The 18,918-nt window shown below is 54.4% G+C and overlaps 2 protein-coding genes across 2 annotated transcripts; both read right to left on the bottom strand.

The window, feature by feature from the left end:
- Positions 1–116: 116 nt before the first annotated feature.
- Positions 117–15,005, bottom strand: OSTLU_29828 (predicted protein; the record flags this gene model as incomplete). The annotated part of the gene is made up of 1 exon (XM_001416011.1): positions 117–15,005. One exon carries the CDS (start codon positions 15,003–15,005, stop codon positions 117–119), a length of 14,889 nt encoding a protein of 4,962 aa, XP_001416048.1.
- A 664-nt stretch (positions 15,006–15,669) lies between these two features.
- Positions 15,670–18,630, bottom strand: Tdc (transducin / WD-40 repeat protein, putative; the record flags this gene model as incomplete). The annotated part of the gene is made up of 3 exons (XM_001416010.1): positions 15,670–18,150; positions 18,276–18,370; positions 18,576–18,630. 3 exons carry the CDS (start codon positions 18,628–18,630, stop codon positions 15,670–15,672), a joined length of 2,631 nt encoding a protein of 876 aa, XP_001416047.1.
- Positions 18,631–18,918: the final 288 nt, after the last annotated feature.

Raw genomic sequence — 18,918 nt, 5'->3', positions numbered from 1 at the left:
AATCCTCTGGCGATGAAATTGAGAGCCCGCAGACGCCTCGAATCTCAAAGCGCGCGCGGAAGCAGCGTTTTGCAGGAGGATCATGGGAGTTGTGAGCATTTTCGCGTACATTTCGATCAAGCATCTTCGAGCGAGACTGCTCTCGTCAACTTTACGATGTGTAAAACCATCACGACGACGATAACCGCGATAACGACAAGCCAACGAACCGTCTCGCCTTCAACAGTCGACGCCGGTCGCGTTGCGCCCGCGGTCTCCGCTTTTCGCTTTTTTGTATGTTCGCGAACGATGTAACTCGCGAGTGCATCGGCGGTGGGACACTCGAACGCGGCGTGAATGGGGAGCAACATTCCGAACTCGTTTTGAATTGCCGCACGCAACTCCGCCGCCGCCAAGGAATCCATGCCAAGATCGACGAGCGCGTCGCCGCCCGCGATCGACGAGGCGCCTGTAATTCGCGAACAATGCGCATAGATTTTACGCTGGATTGATTCGAGCGATTCGAGCGGCGGTAACGGCGCCACAACTTCACGGCGAAGTGAAGTCGTCGCTTCGGGTGTCGCCGCGAACGTTTGTCTGATGAGTCGGTAAACTCGATCAAACGGCCTCTTGAATACGACACCGATCGTGTAAACTTCGTTCATTGTGTGTGCATGATCACATATGGTCGCGATCATAGACATCGCTGCCGTCCGAGGCGTGGTGTAGTGCCTAGCGCACGCCCGGAGCACGCCCGGATCGCGCATCGCCGATCTCGCGGCGAACGAGCTCTCGAGCGCACAAGGATCTATGCGATATTCGAAGTGCGATTGCTCGCTCCTCGCCTTGACGCGTGCTCGAACAGTTCTATTCGATGAATCCGAACGCCCGACGAGCAATGATGAAACGGGACCGGGGGCTGTTCGCCTCGACGCCAAATCTGTGCGACGAACTCGGCATTGCATACACGCCTCGCCTTGGTCCAAAGACTCCTTCGCCTCGACTTCCCCCGATTTCGCGTTCACGGCCACTGTGAAGAAGTACACGCCATTCGTACGTAAGGCTAGAGGTGCGAAGACGGCCGCGTCGCACGCCATGGGTTCGCGATCGAATATTCGTGAAGCCGCGCACGCGAGTTCAAGGAAACCGGCACTCGGAAAGATGGCTTCTCGCGCGGAAGTTTTGCAACCGAGCAAATGCGAATGTAATCTCGCGTCAACACACGCGGTAAACCGAAAAGTAACGGCATCGTTGCTGCCATCAAACGTCTTCAAGTGGACGTGGAGCTCTGGAAGTGGCCAGAAGCGCGATCGATGAAAGATGGCTTTGGGACAATGACGCGGCGCGGGCAATTTTGAAGAGTTCAATCGTAGGACAGCGTTTGCGTTCGTGCCTTGAAAGGCGAAGCCCGAAACGCTAACGAGTGATGCCAAACGAGCTGAAAACTGTCGGGCGATGTGTGTGCCATTCGTTTGGGCACTGGCAAACAAACCCAGCAAATGTGGGCTTACCAAGCGCAAGTGCGCGACGAGCGACGTAGCACAGCCGGCCAACTTTTTCGTCTCTTGCACCAACGATACCGCCCCTGCCGCTGTTTCAGTGTGTCCGACGTGCGTTTTTACTGCTTCCAACGTAAAAGCGCGATCTGCAGGTAATCTTTCGAGAGCGCTCAGCGCTGCTCCAATCTCAATTGGATCGCCCAGCGCGGTGCCAGTTCCGTGTAGTTGCAGAACGTCCACGTCTCGCGTCATCGCGGAAGCTGTACTAATGGCGGCGCGAATGACAGTCTTCTGAGTCGGTCCATTTGGAGCAGTCAACGAAGAACTCCGCCCGTCTTGATTTACTGCCGCTCCGGCTAGTAAAACATTCGTGACATTCACCGCTTCACTCGCGTCAACGGCTTCGAGGGCGAGCACGCCTCGAGCCTCGCCTCTGACGTAACCGTCGGCACTCGCATCAAGCGTTTTACATCTGCCATCAGGCGCGAGCATTCCTGAAGAGTGGAAAACACCAGTGATGTGCTCACTGAGAATCGCTTGCACTCCGCAAGACACTGCTCGACCGATTTCTGAAGATCTCATACTGATAAACGCCGAGTGCGTCGTGACAATGGAGGAGCTACACGCAGTATCTACGCTCACAGAGGGCCCTTTAAAGTTGAACACGTACGAAATGCGTCCAGCGGCGACGTTGAGAGAAGTACCGCTCACCAAATACGGATGAAGCGCGTGTTCATACCTTCGCAATACCTCATCTGCGTAATCGCACGCGGCGATCCCGACCCAGACGCCAGACGATAGCGAGCCTTCGAGCGTGTCTTCGCTAGTGACGGCGAAAGTTCCAGCAGTCGTCGCTTGGAACGTGCCTTCTAGAAGAGATCTTTGCTGAACGTCCATGTAGAGCGCTTCTAACGCCGAAATCGCAAATGCCCGGTTGTCGAACGAGATATAATTGGTCATGAATCCACCAAACGGAGCGACGTGCAAGTTGTAGCCGCTCACGCGAGAGGAGTGGTACTCTTGCACGGCTTCTTGATAAAAGTCGTGATCCCATCTGTGGTATGGAACGCGACGAATCGCGTCGGCATCGGGAGGGTGAGGCGCGGTAAGATCAAAGTTCCGCACTGCAACGTGTTTCAACGACGACGCGACGACGATGGTTGGTGACTTCTTTGTCGCAGCCGTGGCTCCAATTTCGTCAGCGACGAACGTCGCCAAGTCTTTAATGGTCGGGTAATCGAATACCACGGTGGGTGGGAGCTCGATGTCAAATTCATCTTCGATTTGTTGCTTCATCTCTTGACCGCCGAGACTGTCGAGTCCCGAATCCATCAACGGCTCGTTCGGGTCAACATCTCGACCGATCACTTGACAGGCAATTTGTAGTACGCGCGATTGAACGTCTGCGATTGAGATTCCAGAGCCTTCCGCTGTGTCTTCATCTTCATCAACATCGCCGGCGCCCAGTTCCCCTGCGACGAAATCCCCCAACACTGAAACCGTGGGGTAATCAAACGCGGCCGTCGCGGGAAGTTCGACGGCAAATTCATCTTCAATCTGCGCCTTCATTTCCTGCCCTCCGAGACTATCCAGCCCAGCGTCCATGAGAGGTTCGTCCAAGCCTATTTCTCTTCCGATGACTTGCGTCGCAATCTGCTGAATTTTTCTACGAACGACGGCGACGCTCAAGCGCGCAGCGCCTCCGCCCACGTGTTTGCGCTGTTTCTTCGATGTTTTCTGTTTTTGCTTCACGGCGACGTCTCGATACATCCTCGGTATGACAGGTAAAGCTTCTGCAAACTTTTTGAAATCGTACGGTGTCGCGATGACGTTACCGATGCCTTGTCTCGACATGACTCTCTCCAGAGCGCGCATGCCAAGTTCAGGGGTGACGACACCGAAACCCATCGAGTTAACCTTTTCTAAAACCCGCGCCTCTGCCATACCGGCGTTCGACCACGCTCCAAATTGCATTGAGCTGATAGAGTCGCCTCGAAATCTCGCAAAGTCGGCGATTGAATCCAAACACGCGTTCGCGGCGGAATAGTTCGACTGCCCACTCGAGCCTGTGAGAGCTGCGATCGAAGAACAGTGCACTATGCGTCGTACCATCGCACCCACGAGATGTGATTCGAGTGTTTGCCAAGAGTTAACTTTCGCACCGATGACAACTCTTACTGACAGTGCACTTTGAAAACGAATTAACCCGTCACGTAACACGCCCGCCGCGTGAAGAATCTCATCGCATTGGTGATATACCACAGGTTTGACATCTTCGCTAAATCCCGCGTCACATTTGCACGCGTGCACCGAAGAGAATGTACGTCCATCGAATTCCGCTCCGCGCCCAGAACGACCCAAAAGACGCACGCGAGCGTCAATCGTGGATGAGTTCACATGTGTCGCGTACTCGACACCGATGGCGCCCAAGCCACCAGTGATCATCACGCGCAGCGTCTTTGGAGCTTGACGGGGGATACGCACTTCGAGAGTGAGAGACTTTCGGGAAGGCGGTTTGATCACATTTTGCGCCTTGCGTACACGTGAGCCGTACGTCATATTCGCCTGCACGAGGACATCATACGATTCGCCGACAAACTTTAACGAAGCATCTGCGGACGCAACGTACCGCGTGCGCGCGCCGTCGAACCTAACACTCTCCGTACGAAGCTGCTTTATTTCTTGTCCAACCGTCCGAGCAAAGCCGTGCAGGGCATCGTTGCTTGTTGTGCGAATGGTTTCAATTTCGATACCCGTCGCCGTATTACACTGGACGGCGCACGCGGCTGTCAAGACGCCACACGTGGCACACGATTCTAAATCGCTCACCGTGCGCTTTTGACCAGGAACGCACGGTTGTAGAGCAAACCAACGAAGCGCGTATAGCATGCGCGTTTGTTTTGTCACGAGTGCTTTTCCACGGCGCATGGGCTTGAGCTCGAGTCCGACGACATTTGCGCGCTCGAGTACATAATTTCCACTCGAATTGCTCGCGCTTGCGTGTAAACTGCGCCGTTTGACAGAAATTTGCTGCGCAGCGTACGCGTGCACACCCACGGGAACTTTTGTCTCGGAGGACCCCGCGTTCATCACTGCACCGAGTTGTAGCGTACTATCCAAGCACGTCGGGTGCACGAAGTATTCGACGTGGCGCTCCGTTGTGAGCGAATGGATCTTGGCGAGCGATATCTTTGTCGTCTTGGCACGCTTTGTGAACGACTTAGACGAAGTAGTAACGCTTTCACATCTGCAGTTGTCGTGCAAACGCACGTAGCACTTCATGAAAATGATGTTCGCACTGTGGACATCCAGGCGACCGCTTGGCGCGAGAATGCGAACGTCGAACACGGTGTCCTTCAGAAGAGACATTTGCAACGGCGCCGGTACGGCTGAATTCAGTATTGTAGCGCTCTTTGCGTCGAAGGTGCGCGCCGCGCCGCCCGCGAGTTCTTGAAATCCAGCGCCTGGATAAAGTGCTCTGTCGAACACACGGTGGTGGAGTAAGTGTGCATGGGTGCGCACGTTCACTTTTGCGCAAAACCTCAACGTGTCGCCACGTTTGAAAGTCTTTGAAAACGCATGAATCTGCGGATGTAACTTTGGAAGTGGATAAAACGTTTCTCTGACGAACGCCGGTGAGACGATTGGATGTCGAAGTTTGTCTCCCATCGTGACGCGTTGAATCGAGTTCGCGTTAGTACCTTGAAAGGCAAACGAGCTCACACCCGCGAGCTTTGCGTTTCTCGGAAAGTTCTGTCGCGGCGAAGAGACGAACGCACCTTTGCCGACGATAGATGCTATGTGCGGATTTACCCATCGTAAGTGCAGAATTTTCTCAACGTCAGAGTCGACGAGTGAAAGCAAGGGCTGCATTAATGCGACCATTCCGCTCGCCGTTTCCGTGTGTCCCACGTGCGATTTGATAGCCTCGAGCGTAAGGGGTTCGCCACTTTGTCTCTGCAGCACCGCTGCGGTGGCTCCAACCTCAATGGGGTCCCCTAGTGGCGTACCTGTGCCGTGCATTTGTAACTTGTCGATCTCGGCGCCATTTGCTCGCGACGCTCGGAGTGCTTGCTTCATGACTGCCTGTTGAGATGGCCCATTCGGTGCCGTAAGCCCGCTCGACCGCCCGTCTTGATTGATGCTTGAGCCGACAATCGCGACACCAGATGATATTGCGTGCGACTCCATACCGTGAACCAAGAACACACCGCGAGCTTCGCCTCGCACGTAACCGTCTGCGCTGGCGTCCAAGGTCTTACACCGCCCCGATTGTGAGAGCATACCCGATGAGAAGAAAATTGTAGTCACGCCTGGTCCCAGGATGCTTATGACGCCGGCCACAATCCCTGACGTGCAGTCGAACGATCGAAGTCCTTCGACGCACAAGTGCGTCGCTACAATACTCGTTGAACACGCGGTGTCTATAGAGAAGGAGGGACCTCGCAAGCCATATATGAAAGACACACGACCAGCAGCGACGGAAAGCGTATTTCCTGTTGCAATGTACGGAGAGAACTGGTTGCTCCAAAACTTGTCCAACACTTCGACCTGGTACTGCATGGATGATATCGCGACATATACTCCGCACGAGTCACCTTCTAACGCATCATCTTTGATTTCATGGCTCGCAAGTCTCGTGCTGGCGACGCCTTCGAGAATGGAGCGCTGCTGCACGTCCATCAACAAAGCCTCGGTGCTCGCGATGCCGAAAAGCGTCGTATCAAAAAGCTCGTAACCGATCAAGAAACCACTGAAAGAAGGTATGAAAATCTGTTCTCTGTCCCACCACCATGAGTTGTCCCAACGATGCATCGGCACGCGTGTAATGCCGTCGCCCGAGTGCGTCGGTACTAATAATTCAGCGCCAGAGATGTGAGCGACGACGTCATTCAAAAAGTGCTCTGCTACTGTGGGACTACTTTCAAAGTTTTCCACGATTTGCGTGCCGCTCGCGATGTATGAGCTCAGTGCCGCTATTGTAGGATAGTCGTAAACGGCCACAGCCGGGACTTCGACGCCGAACGCGACGTCAAGTTCATTCTTGAGTTCTCCGGCTGCTTGCGAATCCAGCCCGGCTTCCATCAATGGGGCGTTTACCGCCACCTCACGACCGACTAGCGCGCGCACTAAGGAAGAAATTTTTATCTCGACATCTCGTTTGCTCATTGTTTGCATCGCGAGTGCGCTCGTTCCGACACGAGGGGGCTTAACTTCCGTCGTCGTAGTTGAATGAGCGCATTCGACGACATCCTTGAATATTCCGAAAGCCGGGAGAGACTTTGAAATTTGTCGCCAGTTGAACGGACTCACGGCTATGGACTCGTGCGGAATCAACCCATGAAAGACTTTAACGATGATGTCAACCCCAAACTTGGGATCTACGGCACCCGCACCGATGCGTACCAACCGCTGAACAACCGCCGGATTGCTTGCTGCCATGCCGACGTTTGCCCATCCGCCCCATTGCACAGAGAAATACGAATCTCCAAAAGAACGTTGCTCTCTGGCGTCCGCGTCGAGTAAAGCATTAGCGGCTGCATAATTCGTTTGGCCAGGATTGCCCGTCAACGCCGCGATGGACGAGCAAAGCACAACCGCACGCGTGACTTTGGCATAAGCAAGATTGGAAGACAGCAATTTGGCGCCCATCGTCGCGAAGACGGACCGAGCGGTCGTTTGATTCAGAAGGGCGTCGCATAAGACGCCAGCAGCGTGCAGCACGTAGCGCTCCGTGTTATCGACACAAAATAAGCTGCATGATCTAATCGATGGGCTGTCCGAACAAGATGTATCGCACTTGATGGCGTTCACTAGCGATCCTCGCCTTTCTCCGAAGGCTTGAGCGCGGCCGTTTCGTGACAATAGGACAACGCGCCAACTACGACGCTCAAATTCTCGAGCTACTTCCATTCCAATGGCCCCAAGTCCGCCTGTAATGAAGATGTACTTCTCGCTTGTATCCCCACGCGCGAAAATCCGTTGATTCAAATGATGTTTCCTCGACCATTTATCTACAACCACCGCACGACGAAGCCTGGGTTCGCTGAGAGCGAGCGCATCTACGGAGACTTCGTGCGGCGCACCCTGAACGAACGCTGCGGTCGATGAACGTTCGACATAGTGTGAATCTTCCGCACGATGCCGCGTGCTTTCGAATTGCACTCCCTGAACTTCTTGAGCCACCGTGCGAACGATCGCTCGAACGGCTTCCATCGCTCGAGCGCGGTCCGCGTTCAGCGCGGCCGCTCTCGAAGATGCCAAGTTTTGCGCTAACCCGATCGTCGCACACGTGACGGACTTTGTGACAATCCATTTACGTAGTGTCAAGTGAACGCATTTGCTTGATCTTCCTGTAGATCGCACGACAAACCATCGCAGCGTGTAGGTGTCTTTTGAAGCCGGCATGTGCGCCGCCGCCCGCGAAGCAGTTCGCCTCATCGTCTTCACTTGTAGGCCAACGATGCGAGATCTTTCGAGTGAATGATTCGACTTGAGCAACGACGCGAAGTGTGTTGGCGCATTCGATGAAGATTTCACCGAAACATACGCCTTGGCGCCCACCGGGACCTTGACTTCCGTGTTTGTCAGATCTACGACGGCGGCCAACTGCAAACTTGCGTCTAACGAGGCAGGATGGACCACGTAACCCAAATGCCAGTCTGGTACGTGAACGGAAGCACACGATCTTGGCATGACACTTTTCATAAGAAGCTTAAGCGATGCCTGTTGCGGGGGTTGAGCGCACGCTCGTCTAGCGAAACACTTTGTGTGCGTCACAGCGCCAGACTTTGTCTGAATACGTATTTCTCCCTTGCGAAGCTCAGTCGACACCGTGAATAACGTCAACTCCCGCGTGCGCATGACGAGCGGTGCTGGAACAACTGATTCTACGGCTACGACGTTGATTGCGAACATCAGACGCGCAGAAGCCGCGCAAAGTTCTTGAAAACCAGCACCCGGATACAGCGGGCGTTCAGCCACAACGTGATCGAGCAAATGCGCGTGTCCGCGAGGCTCTACTCGACCACAAAACCGCGCGAAATCACTCGTCGAAGCGGTACACGATAAGATATGTGGATGTAGAGTGGGCAAGGGCCAAAATTCACGTCGATGAAACGCAAACCTCGATACCGCCGCTCGCACTGTGCCGCTGTTCAAACGCTGAATTGCGTGCGCATTCGTACCCTGGAACGCAAAGGCTGAAATCCCCATCGTCTTGAAATTCGCATCCACCTTTTGACGCGGTATAACGATTGGCGCGTTCGTATCAGATGTCTGAATTATCGACGAACAGTGCTGATTGAGCGAACGCAGATGCAGTACCGGGTGAGCGATGGAATCGGAAACCGTCGCGTGTGCCCGCAACAAAGCAACGATGCCAGCCGCGGTTTCGCAGTGACCAACGTGCGACTTGACCGCGTCTAACATCAGTTTTTTGCAATCTTGAAGAGCGCCGAGTGCGGCACCAAGCTCGATTGGATCACCGAGAGGCGTTCCCGTGCCGTGCAGTGAAATACTTTCCATTTCTTCGCCTTGCATGTTTGCCGAACAAAGCGCTTCTCGTATGACGCGCGTCTGCGCTGGACCGTTTGGAGCGGTCAAAGACGCGCTATGCCCATCTTGATTTACCGCAGTGCCACTGATTGAAACGCCTTCACCAGAAGCTCTCAGGGCACTCGTCATACTCATAATTCCAGTCGCCTCACCTTCAATGAAACCGTCCGCGCTTGCATCCAAAGTCTTGCAACGACACTCCACGGAGAGCATGTTTGCGTAATGGCGATCAATTGTGCCCGAAACAGACATCATAGCCACCGTACCGCACACCAAAGCAGATGATCCCAAACACTGCTTACGCAGCGAGTCAAACGCAAGAGAACACGCGACCAGCGATGAGCTACACGCGGTATCGACGCTCATCGATGCTCCAGACATCGAAAACACGTAGCTCAATCTTCCCGCAGCCACACTTGGTAAGCTTCCGGTGCCCATGGATGAATGAAATGCAGGTGCCCAGTACACATTGATTACGTCGGTCTTATACTGCGACACGGTGATGCCAACCCATACGGTTGTATCGTCTTGCTGGGATGAGATGTCGACGACCGCGAAGGCACCTTCTAGTAACGTTCTTTGCTGAGGATCCAAGAGAAGTGTTTCGACGCCTGGAATGCCAAATAGATCATTGTCAAACTCTGTGAAGTGCACCATGAATGCGCTAGAAAAAGGAAACGTCATGTTTCTGGCATCCATCCAAAAGTTGTTGTCCCAACGCCCATATGGCGCGATTGAAATCGCATCTACAGGGAAGCGCATGGTTGCAGCGGTGCGAATATCACCGCCCAAAATCACACCACATATGTCGGTCTGCGCAGTCATATTCATTTGTGGCGAGTGATATTCTTCCACGAGCTTTATCGATGGCTGAAGCACTGAAACAACGCACGCGCTGAGCGTATTGATTGATGGATAATCGTACACCAAAGTTGCCGGAGTTTGTACGCCAAATTCCGCGTCAATTTCCATCTTCAGCTCGTTCGCAGAGAGTGAATCTAAACCGGATGATGCAAGTGGAGCGTCTGCATCTGGGCTGCCGCCCAAAATGCTCTCGACAATACTTCGGACTCGGAAGCGGATGCGCTCTTTGTCTTCGATGACTTTTGGCTGGGCGATTTTGTGCCCACTTGTTCCCAAAAAAGATTCGAGCATCGTGAACATCGGAGCGTTCTTTACCATTTTGTTCCAGTCAAATGGGCTTGCGACGATCGAAGTCGTCCATCCAGTGAAAATTCGACGTAGGACGTCAACACCCTCGTCTGGCGTGATTGTGCCGAAACCGACGCGCTCAGCCCGAGCGATGTATGAACCTCCTCGCGAAGCCATGCCCACGGAGCACCAAGCACCCCATTGTACGCTAGAAAGTGGTCGCCCGTGATACTGACTGGAAATCGCGTAAAAGTCGAGGACGGCGTTTGCGGCAGAATAATTACTTTGACCAGGTGAGCCAAAAGTTGAAGCGATCGAACTACAAACGACGCTCGTGTGAACCGCCTCCAGACACCCGACACACATTTCGATGTTTTCAAACGCGCTTACTTTTGCAGCAAAAACTTGTTTTACGCCGTCGTGATTTTGTTTCGCGAGTGTGTTATCGAGAATTATCCCACTCGCGTGTAAAATCTTTCGTAAAGGAGCCCGCATCTTCGTCGACTTGAGAACTTCGACAACGTCTTCGTGATCAGAGAGATCACATCTACGAATAATGAGCGCGCTCTTGCCATCGATATCGCCGAATGACACATTTTGACGGCCGATCCGGCTCAGTAAGTTGGTGAATGAAGAACTCTCGTGAGAAAGTAGCCATTTAGCCATGTGAAAACCAACGCCACCGAGACCTCCGGTGATGAGTACGGCGTACGACGTTTGGTTCTCACTTGTTGACGATTCCATGTTGACGCGAGAAAGGCGTTGCTCGTACACCACTTGGGCGTCGATTTTAATATCACATGCTGCACCTGGGGCGTACGACTTTGCGCGTGCGTCATAGGAAGAAGCGTTCTCGGCACAACGAATGCCAGCGAATCGAATCGTAGGAAGCTCTTGTGCGGCGGTGCGCACAAGCGCCAGCAACGCGTCGCCGCGACACGCGAGTGGCATAACTTCTGCCGAAACAGCTGAGATAGACGCGTCATCGAAAGACTGAATCGCCGACAACCCGGCGCAGACGGCATCGCAAGCTTTTGCCGTGAGGTTGATTAATCGCAAAGATTGATGAGTTCGACCGCTCGCTGTCGCGACACCAGCCGCGCACCAAGATACGTGATAGAGCATGTCAGATATTCGTCGCGCGCTTGTAAATGCATTTGCTCGCACTCTATGTAGCGTGAGTCCCGTCATACGCGTCGCACTCGCAAGGTTACCGCATTCACCAGCCATGGTAACGCTGAGATGCCCGTGCGGAGGAAATCGCGTCAGCGTGCAATACGCGTTGAGAGATCCTAGCAGTGTCGCACCGAGCCGCAAAGCTGAATTTATCTGAAACAAAGATTCCAGATAGATCGGGTCGATGCAATCGGTGCGCACCTTTTGCGTGCGCTGAATCGAAGCGGTGATCGTGGTTGGCGGTGTTGCTCTGACAGCGTTCCATCGCGCGCCTTTGGGAGGAATTGAATGCACGGGTATTGTAAACCGACACGTTGCATACTTCACCAATGCGTCCGCTGATCCCGTCGTTACGAAGCCAGACCTTTTGTCAACGGTTACGACGACGTCTGTGCCGCGATTTTCAGCCAAGCGCAACGGCGAATGAATCGTGAAGCTGTTGACAACGGCTGATCTTTGCCCTAGCGTTGACGCGCACTGACGCGCGGTTTCAACGCAATGTCCACTAGGGAAGAACTTCATGTGTTGAATGCTCATATCGAATGCTCCTGAGTAAATGCGAGCATCGATACGGATTTGGAAGAGTACATTGTCGCTAGCGACGCAAAAGCTGAACAGCGCCGGGAATGTGGGCGGATCAATGGAGCACCAAGTCGCGAGATCGAGAAGAATTCTTCGATTCGTGCGCTTTATCTGTTCACTACGTACAGCTGACCGAAGTAGTGCGCTCGCGTTCGTGCCTGACATCCCGAACGCGCTCACGCCAGAGTGCTCACCGCGACCGTTCCTCTGATTTATCCGCACGCCGGCGCTCAAAACTCGACCAAAGGAAAATGGCGTCGACAACCCATTCGATATCTCTGCTACGTGAGGATTAAGATGTATCAGATGATGAATCGGCATTCGTTGACGATTTTTGTCGGAGATGATGGCGGAGAGAAGCCCAGCGATCCCAGCCGAGCCTTCGCTATGTCCAAACGAAGCTTTCACGCTCGTGATGGAAATGGCCACGAGATCTATCTCCGTACACTCGAGCGCCTCGCGAAGAGCACTGATTTCGATTGGATCTCCGAGTTGTGTACCAGTACCGTGCAGTTCGTAAACGGTAAGTTGCCCAACGCACCTCGAGCACGTCTCTGCTATGACTGCTGATTGAGCGGCGCCGCGGGGCGCGACGAGCGCAGCACTACGAGCGTCTTGGTTCACTCCGACGTAAACCAACGTCCCATGGCACGGATTTCCATTTTCAACCGATAGTAGACAACTACCGACGCCCTCACTTCGTCCGTAACCATCCGCAGCGTAGTCCAGTGTCTTGCAGCGACCATCCATGGCAAGTGCGTTTAATCGGCATATTTTTGAATGCGTGTTTACGAAAAGCAGAAGATTCGTGCCCGCGCACAGCGATGAGTCGCATTCAAATTTCATCATCGAGCTCAGACCAAGAGAGCACGCAACAAGAGAAGATGAGCACGCCGTGTCACAACCGATCGCCGGCCCAGACAAATTCGCGGAGAACGAAATGCGACCACTGAGGAAAGCCAATCCGGATCCAATTCCAAGAGTGGCGTTGGGCGAGACGAAAACACACTGAAACGACGACAAAACGTTCGAGTAATCGTCAGCCCACATACAACCGACGAATACGCCAGTGACGACGTCGGCACTCTGATTTGAAAAATGAAGCACAGGCAGCGTTTGACGGAGCAAAATGCGATGCTGCGGATCCACGTACGAGGCTTCGACGGGCGACAATTCACAAGCAAGCAAGTCTTCTTCGTCAAAGTTTGCAAGCAGCGCCGCAAATCGAACGTCGATGCTACCAAGAGGCGCTGTTGCGAAATCATCGCCGCAAGAAAAGTGGTGCTCGACGTCAAAGCGGCGAAGCGGTATGACAGTCTGAGCGTCGATCTCCCCGTGTGGAAATTCATCGCTGATTTCGGTGACGAAGACGCTTGAAAACGATAGCGGCGCGTGCTTCTGAGTGATGCTCGAGGCGCTCCTCCGAATCATCGTACGTCCGGCGACAAAGTTGATGACACTATTGAGATTGGGATGATCAAACATCAGCGTCGACGGTAAATCAAGTCCAAGTCTATCAGACAATAAATTCGCAAAAGACACGGCTTGCGTTGATCGCACGCCAAGTGACGAAAATGTCTGTTTCGTATCAATCTCACGGTCATCGTTCCAATCCATCGCATGAATAAACTCTTGGCGAACAACATCGCTGAGTTCCGCATGAGGACGGGTCCCGTCCTCATGGCTGCGAGTCGCAAGCTGTGCCTGCAATTTCAGCTTCAGCACTTTCCCAGTGGGCGATTTCGGTAAAGACTCAACAATCGTCAATCGCTGTGGACGCTTAAAATCGGCCAATCGCGACGAGCAGTGCTTTGTGACTTCACTAGAATTCAGTGAAGCCTGCCGCGAATTGAGCACTATCGCAGCGCACACGACTTCTCCCAAAACTTTATCAGGCATACCGAACACAGCACATTCCTCGATTTCAGGACGTTCAAGTAGCACAGCTTCAACTTCACTCGAGTACACGTTTTCTCCCCCGACGATGATGATATCAGACAAGCGATCTACGATTTTGACCGAGCCGCTCGCGTCAACCGTGGCGACGTCGCCGACGGTGTGCCATTTTCCATCAAAAGTTCCTATCACTGTAGGTCCTCGAACAAGCACTTCTCCTCTCGTCACGTCGTTCCATTCGACCGATTCCATACTTGTCGAGTCTTTGACCACGCAGACGTCGAAAAGGGGCATAGCGTGGCCAGCCCGCGCGAGCGATTCAATGGACGACGAGGGCGCGCCGAGCGTCGTACAAATCTTACCACAAGCCTCAGTGGCTCCGTAGTCGGTAAAGTACGTGCACTGGGGACACTGATACTTTAATGACGCCACCAAGTCTACTGGAACCGCCGAACCGCCGACAGATAACATCCGCAAGTGCTTTGCGGAGACAGCAAAGGCTGGATCGGAAACGAGCATTCGCAAATGCGTTGAAGTGAGCGCGGTCAACGTAACACCTGCATCTTTCATCGTTTGCAGCGTCGTTTTAACATCGAAGATTTCGCTGGCTGTACATACTTGCTTGGCGCCGACGAGTACGCAAGCGTACATCGCAAAGGCGTCCATCGCGTGAAAGAGCGGAGCCACGTGGAGCCACACGTCGTGGCTTGCAAACGCACAGCACTGAGCGACTGATTTCGCGTGTAACATCACTTGCCTTTGAGTGTGCGTGACGACTTTTGGTGCACCCGTCGTTCCACTCGTAAACATGACCTGAAAATCGCAATCAAGCAGCGCTTCTTCCGCCAGACGCGGCGTCCAGCACAGCGCGTCGCCTCGCTCAAGCTGAGAGAGTAGACCCAGACACGGCTCGTCAGACTCGGATAAGAAAGCATCGTATGTGTCGGTACCACCCCCTGATACGACGTCGACACCACCTCGATGTGCAGAATAGACGTCGAAGCACAGGCGCGTCGATTCGACCATCATGTCCATGAATTCTGCGAGTTGCTCTGTGTCGTAGTTCGGCAGCGCCAGTTCCGCCATAGAAGACGCCCCGGGCGCTGCGGCGTACAAAATCGACATCGGCTCGTCAGTACCGTTGAGATCGGAGTAGTCGATCATCAACGAATAGACCGCCGAAGCGATCTTATTCGCGTAAGCGTCGCCAGCAATTATTACTCTGACGTTTGCCACCTTCAAGCGTGAAGCCGTCTCGCGAGCTGACAAACGAGTATTGATGTCGACTCGTCGCGCTCCGAGTCCCGCGATAGCATAGGACGCGATGATAGATGCAGCTGTGTTATCTAGAAAGCAGCACACAGAATCGCCTTTTCGAATACCGTGATTTTGCTCCAACTGCGAAGCGAGCGTCCTCGCCTCGAGACGGAGCGCGCGGTAGGAGAACTCGACGACGGAATGTGCAGCATCGACGCCACGCGACGAAGAGTCTACGACCGCAATAGATGCCCGTGATTCCGGCGACGTTTTGCATCGATCGTCGAGCGCGCGCCATGGCGAAATGACGTCTTCAACGATCGCCGTGGGAATGGACACCTTGGGGATGAGTTTCGTCGAGCGAGGAAGCATTCCAAGGAAGGGATCTCTAGACCACGATGATGACGACGACGACGACATGAACAAGCAAACTAAGATGGATTGTACGCACGCGCGTTGGAAGACGTCGAAGTTTTGAGCGTTACGGCGAAGTACGCGCGAGCGTGTGAATAATTCGAGATGCTCTCGCGTGGTCACGTGGAAGCGATAGATGAAAATAACAATCCTTGGCTTACAAAGAAGATAACATGGAATTCACGACGTGGATACACAATCGTGTCCCCGCGCGTACTTCTGGCGCACTCGTCGGTGAATTGGCCGCAGCCATGAGCGACTGGTGCACCGTGCTGAGCACCGGCCGCATGTGTTGCCGCAACACGGGATCCGCCGGATCGACGGCGAGGCAAGAATCTCGAATCCAATCGAGCTTCTTGGGCGCGTCTGGCGTCGTCAAATCGCTCGAAAGCTGCTGAACAAGCGACAAGAGCACACCTTGCGACAACGGACACGGTGTTTGGCCAAAGATTCGATCACTCGCAACTTGGTTGACGAGCCACATGACGACTTCAACCTTGCTCATGCTGAGCGCCAGATTGAACGCGCGGTCGATTTGGTTTGCCTGTAGCAACTTGCTGATCTCCACAGTTGGGTCCAAGCGCTGTTCGATTTGAGCGAGCGTCTTACCTTGCGTCACGCTCTTTGGGGCCATCCCGGGAGGTGCGCCCATGCCCGAAGGTGCGCGCGCCGTGACCTTCGCCATGGCTTGCGCGACTTGATTTGGGATATCGGTCATCAAAGCTGTTGCGGCTTGGCGAACCTCGGTCGTCGCCTGGCGCAAACCGGAGACGAACGGCGTCGCTTGAGAAATTGCCGCAGATTCTCTCGCAGCGAGAAGCTCGGTGTTCAAGTCAGCCATACCTCGTTCAAACGTGTGCTTGACTTGCGTAAACATCGTCGAGCACGCGATTTCCATTTTTGGCACGACGGAGGTTTCCATCTGCGCTCGAACAGCGGCGTCAATGGATGGACCGACGATGGACTTCATCGCAGTTTGCGCGCTTGTTGCAGCAACAGATTGAGCGCGTCCGATGCCAGCTTCCAAAGTCTTTGCATTGTCCACGGAATGTTGTTGCAACAGAGCCGCGATAGCATTCGTGACGTCTCGCTTCAAGTTGGCTGCCGCGGTTTCGTTCGCCTTACGAGCGCGTTCCATGTCTGCCTTGCGCTCTTCTGCAGCCAGACGACGCTCATCGCGAACTTCGTTCAGAAGTTCGCGCATTTCGTTACGAATAGTCGCTCTCAACTGCTTCATATCGAACGCGGCGGCGACGGGAATCGCACCAGCGCCGCTCTCACTCATGTTGGCAGACTCAAACTCTTCATCTTCTCCCTCTTCTTCCTCTGCACCAGACTCGCCCATGCTTTCTTCGGACGACGCTGGTTGGGCCGCAGCAGCCTTTTTCGATGGAACTACCGCTGCACGCTCTTCCTCTTCGTCCTCCTCGTCGCCGGCGAGCTCAGCGCCGCCAAACATATCCGGAGTGAGCAGAGTGGCTGAAGATGAGTGCTCGAGCGAACCTTTCGTCTTGGGCGTACCCAACGAGCCGAGCGCCTCGAGAGCTCCGTCTGGTGGAATGCATGCTTCAGCCGGCATGGACAAGGTTTGAATCGCTTGCGTCTGTAAGCAAAACAATTGCATCGTCGCACTGCCGTCGCCATCGTACTTCACGTGGGAGTCAAAGCTCAAAATCGGTTGCGACGCCTCAAAGCGCGCAATGTAATCAAAGCTCTTCTCGAAGTGTAAAGCGTACACCGTGTTCATACGCGTGTTCGAAAGCAATACGATTCCTGTTTCGGGGTTATGCTGCAAGCATACGTTGAAAAGTTTGTCACTGTCTGACTTAAAGACGACGCGCTGCACCGCGAAAGGAGTTTCTTGCGTCACGTCGACGACGATCAACTCTGAGTTATTATCGTTACCCAGAATTACGCGTTCAGCCGAGGCGAAGACGGCGGTTTCCACCGTCCATGGAAGTGTATCCGTGCACTCAAACTCCGTTTCACCGTCCTCCTTCACCAAAACGTACGCACGGCCCTCGCTCGCGGCGACGAGCTTGCGACCCGCGGGGGCGCTGTCCACGCAAGACACCGGGGCATCAAACTCGATCACCTGTAAACCATCCATGGCTGGCGGGGCGTTGAGATCGATCTCAGCCGCAATTGCATCCCCTTTCTTCATCAGCGAGCACTCGTAGCACACCACGCACGTCCCCGCGCTCAGGGCGAATTCACACTTGCCGGGTTTTCGCGAATCTAGCGGGAGCCAGCACGCCGACGGCGGCAGGTGCCCGTCCGGGGTGTCCACTGCGAAGTCGAAGTCTACCAAATTCTGCGAACCGATCGTCCATCCCGCATCGTTATCGTCGCTCACATCGATCGAGGCCCCATCGTCGGCGCCTTGTAAACTCAACTTGCGAACCATCACCCGTCCTCGCACGTCCACCGAGAGCAACACGTCGGTGTTCGCCAAAAACTTGAGCGTCGAGATTGAATCGGAGTGTCCGCGAAGCAACGATCGCACATTGCCAGACTTTCTAGAAAACACTCGAATCAACCCGTTTCGAATACCGTAACATATGAAAGCATCGTTCACGGCGATCATTCGCAACTGCGCCTCGACGTATTTTGTCTCGTACACGGTAATCGGCGCCACCTAGATTGGGTACGTCGTCGGCATCCGCACCGTAGAATCGTCAGTCTCGGACCGTTTGCGACGCATCAGACGTCATTTCACGCGCGAGGGTTCGTGTCACTTCGCGCGCGTCGTCATCATCGCACCTCCAACGCGCTCGCGTCTTCGCCGTCTTCGCGACGCTCGACGTCGACGTATTCCTCCATTCGGTTCAACACCCGCCCTTTCGCCACGTTCGTCACTGCGTGTGCGTCATCACCCGCGTCAGTCTACGAGCGCATCGATCGCGATCGATTCGTTCGCGGTGCGTCGTCGTCGAATGCGTCGACGCGTCCGCCATCCATCGTTCGTCGCGTCAATCATCGGCATCAGCATCCAAACGCGATTCCTTCATCTCATCGCGCGCGCACATCGCGCGTGTGCGTCGCGCCGCGCCCTCGACGTACCGCTCCGTTCTGCATCGACGACTGCCGCGAGCGCGCGCGCCGCCGCCGTGGACATCTCGCGCGTTTCACGTGCGACGCACTTCGTCCTGTGCAGCGCGCGATTGCGTCGAGGCGAGAATCCACCGTCGCGCCGAATGTCCGATAACGACGTCTGTACGCGTATGTGTGTATTCAGTCGTGACGTGATTTATGACGTACTTATCTCACAGATCGCCTCCGTGTACGCATAATGACACAAAATAAAGCCATCACACTCCCCCACCATCCCCGCCGCCCGCGATGGGGGCTTCGACGTCTCGCCGCCGCGAGGACGCGATTCGGCGCCCGCGCGGTCGGCACACGT

The sequence above is a fragment of the Ostreococcus lucimarinus genome, chromosome 2 (genome assembly GCF_000092065.1).
Source record: "Ostreococcus lucimarinus CCE9901 chromosome 2, complete sequence".
NCBI lineage: Eukaryota > Viridiplantae > Chlorophyta > Mamiellophyceae > Mamiellales > Bathycoccaceae > Ostreococcus > Ostreococcus sp. 'lucimarinus'.
This window is presented reverse-complemented; position numbering and strand designations above follow the sequence as displayed.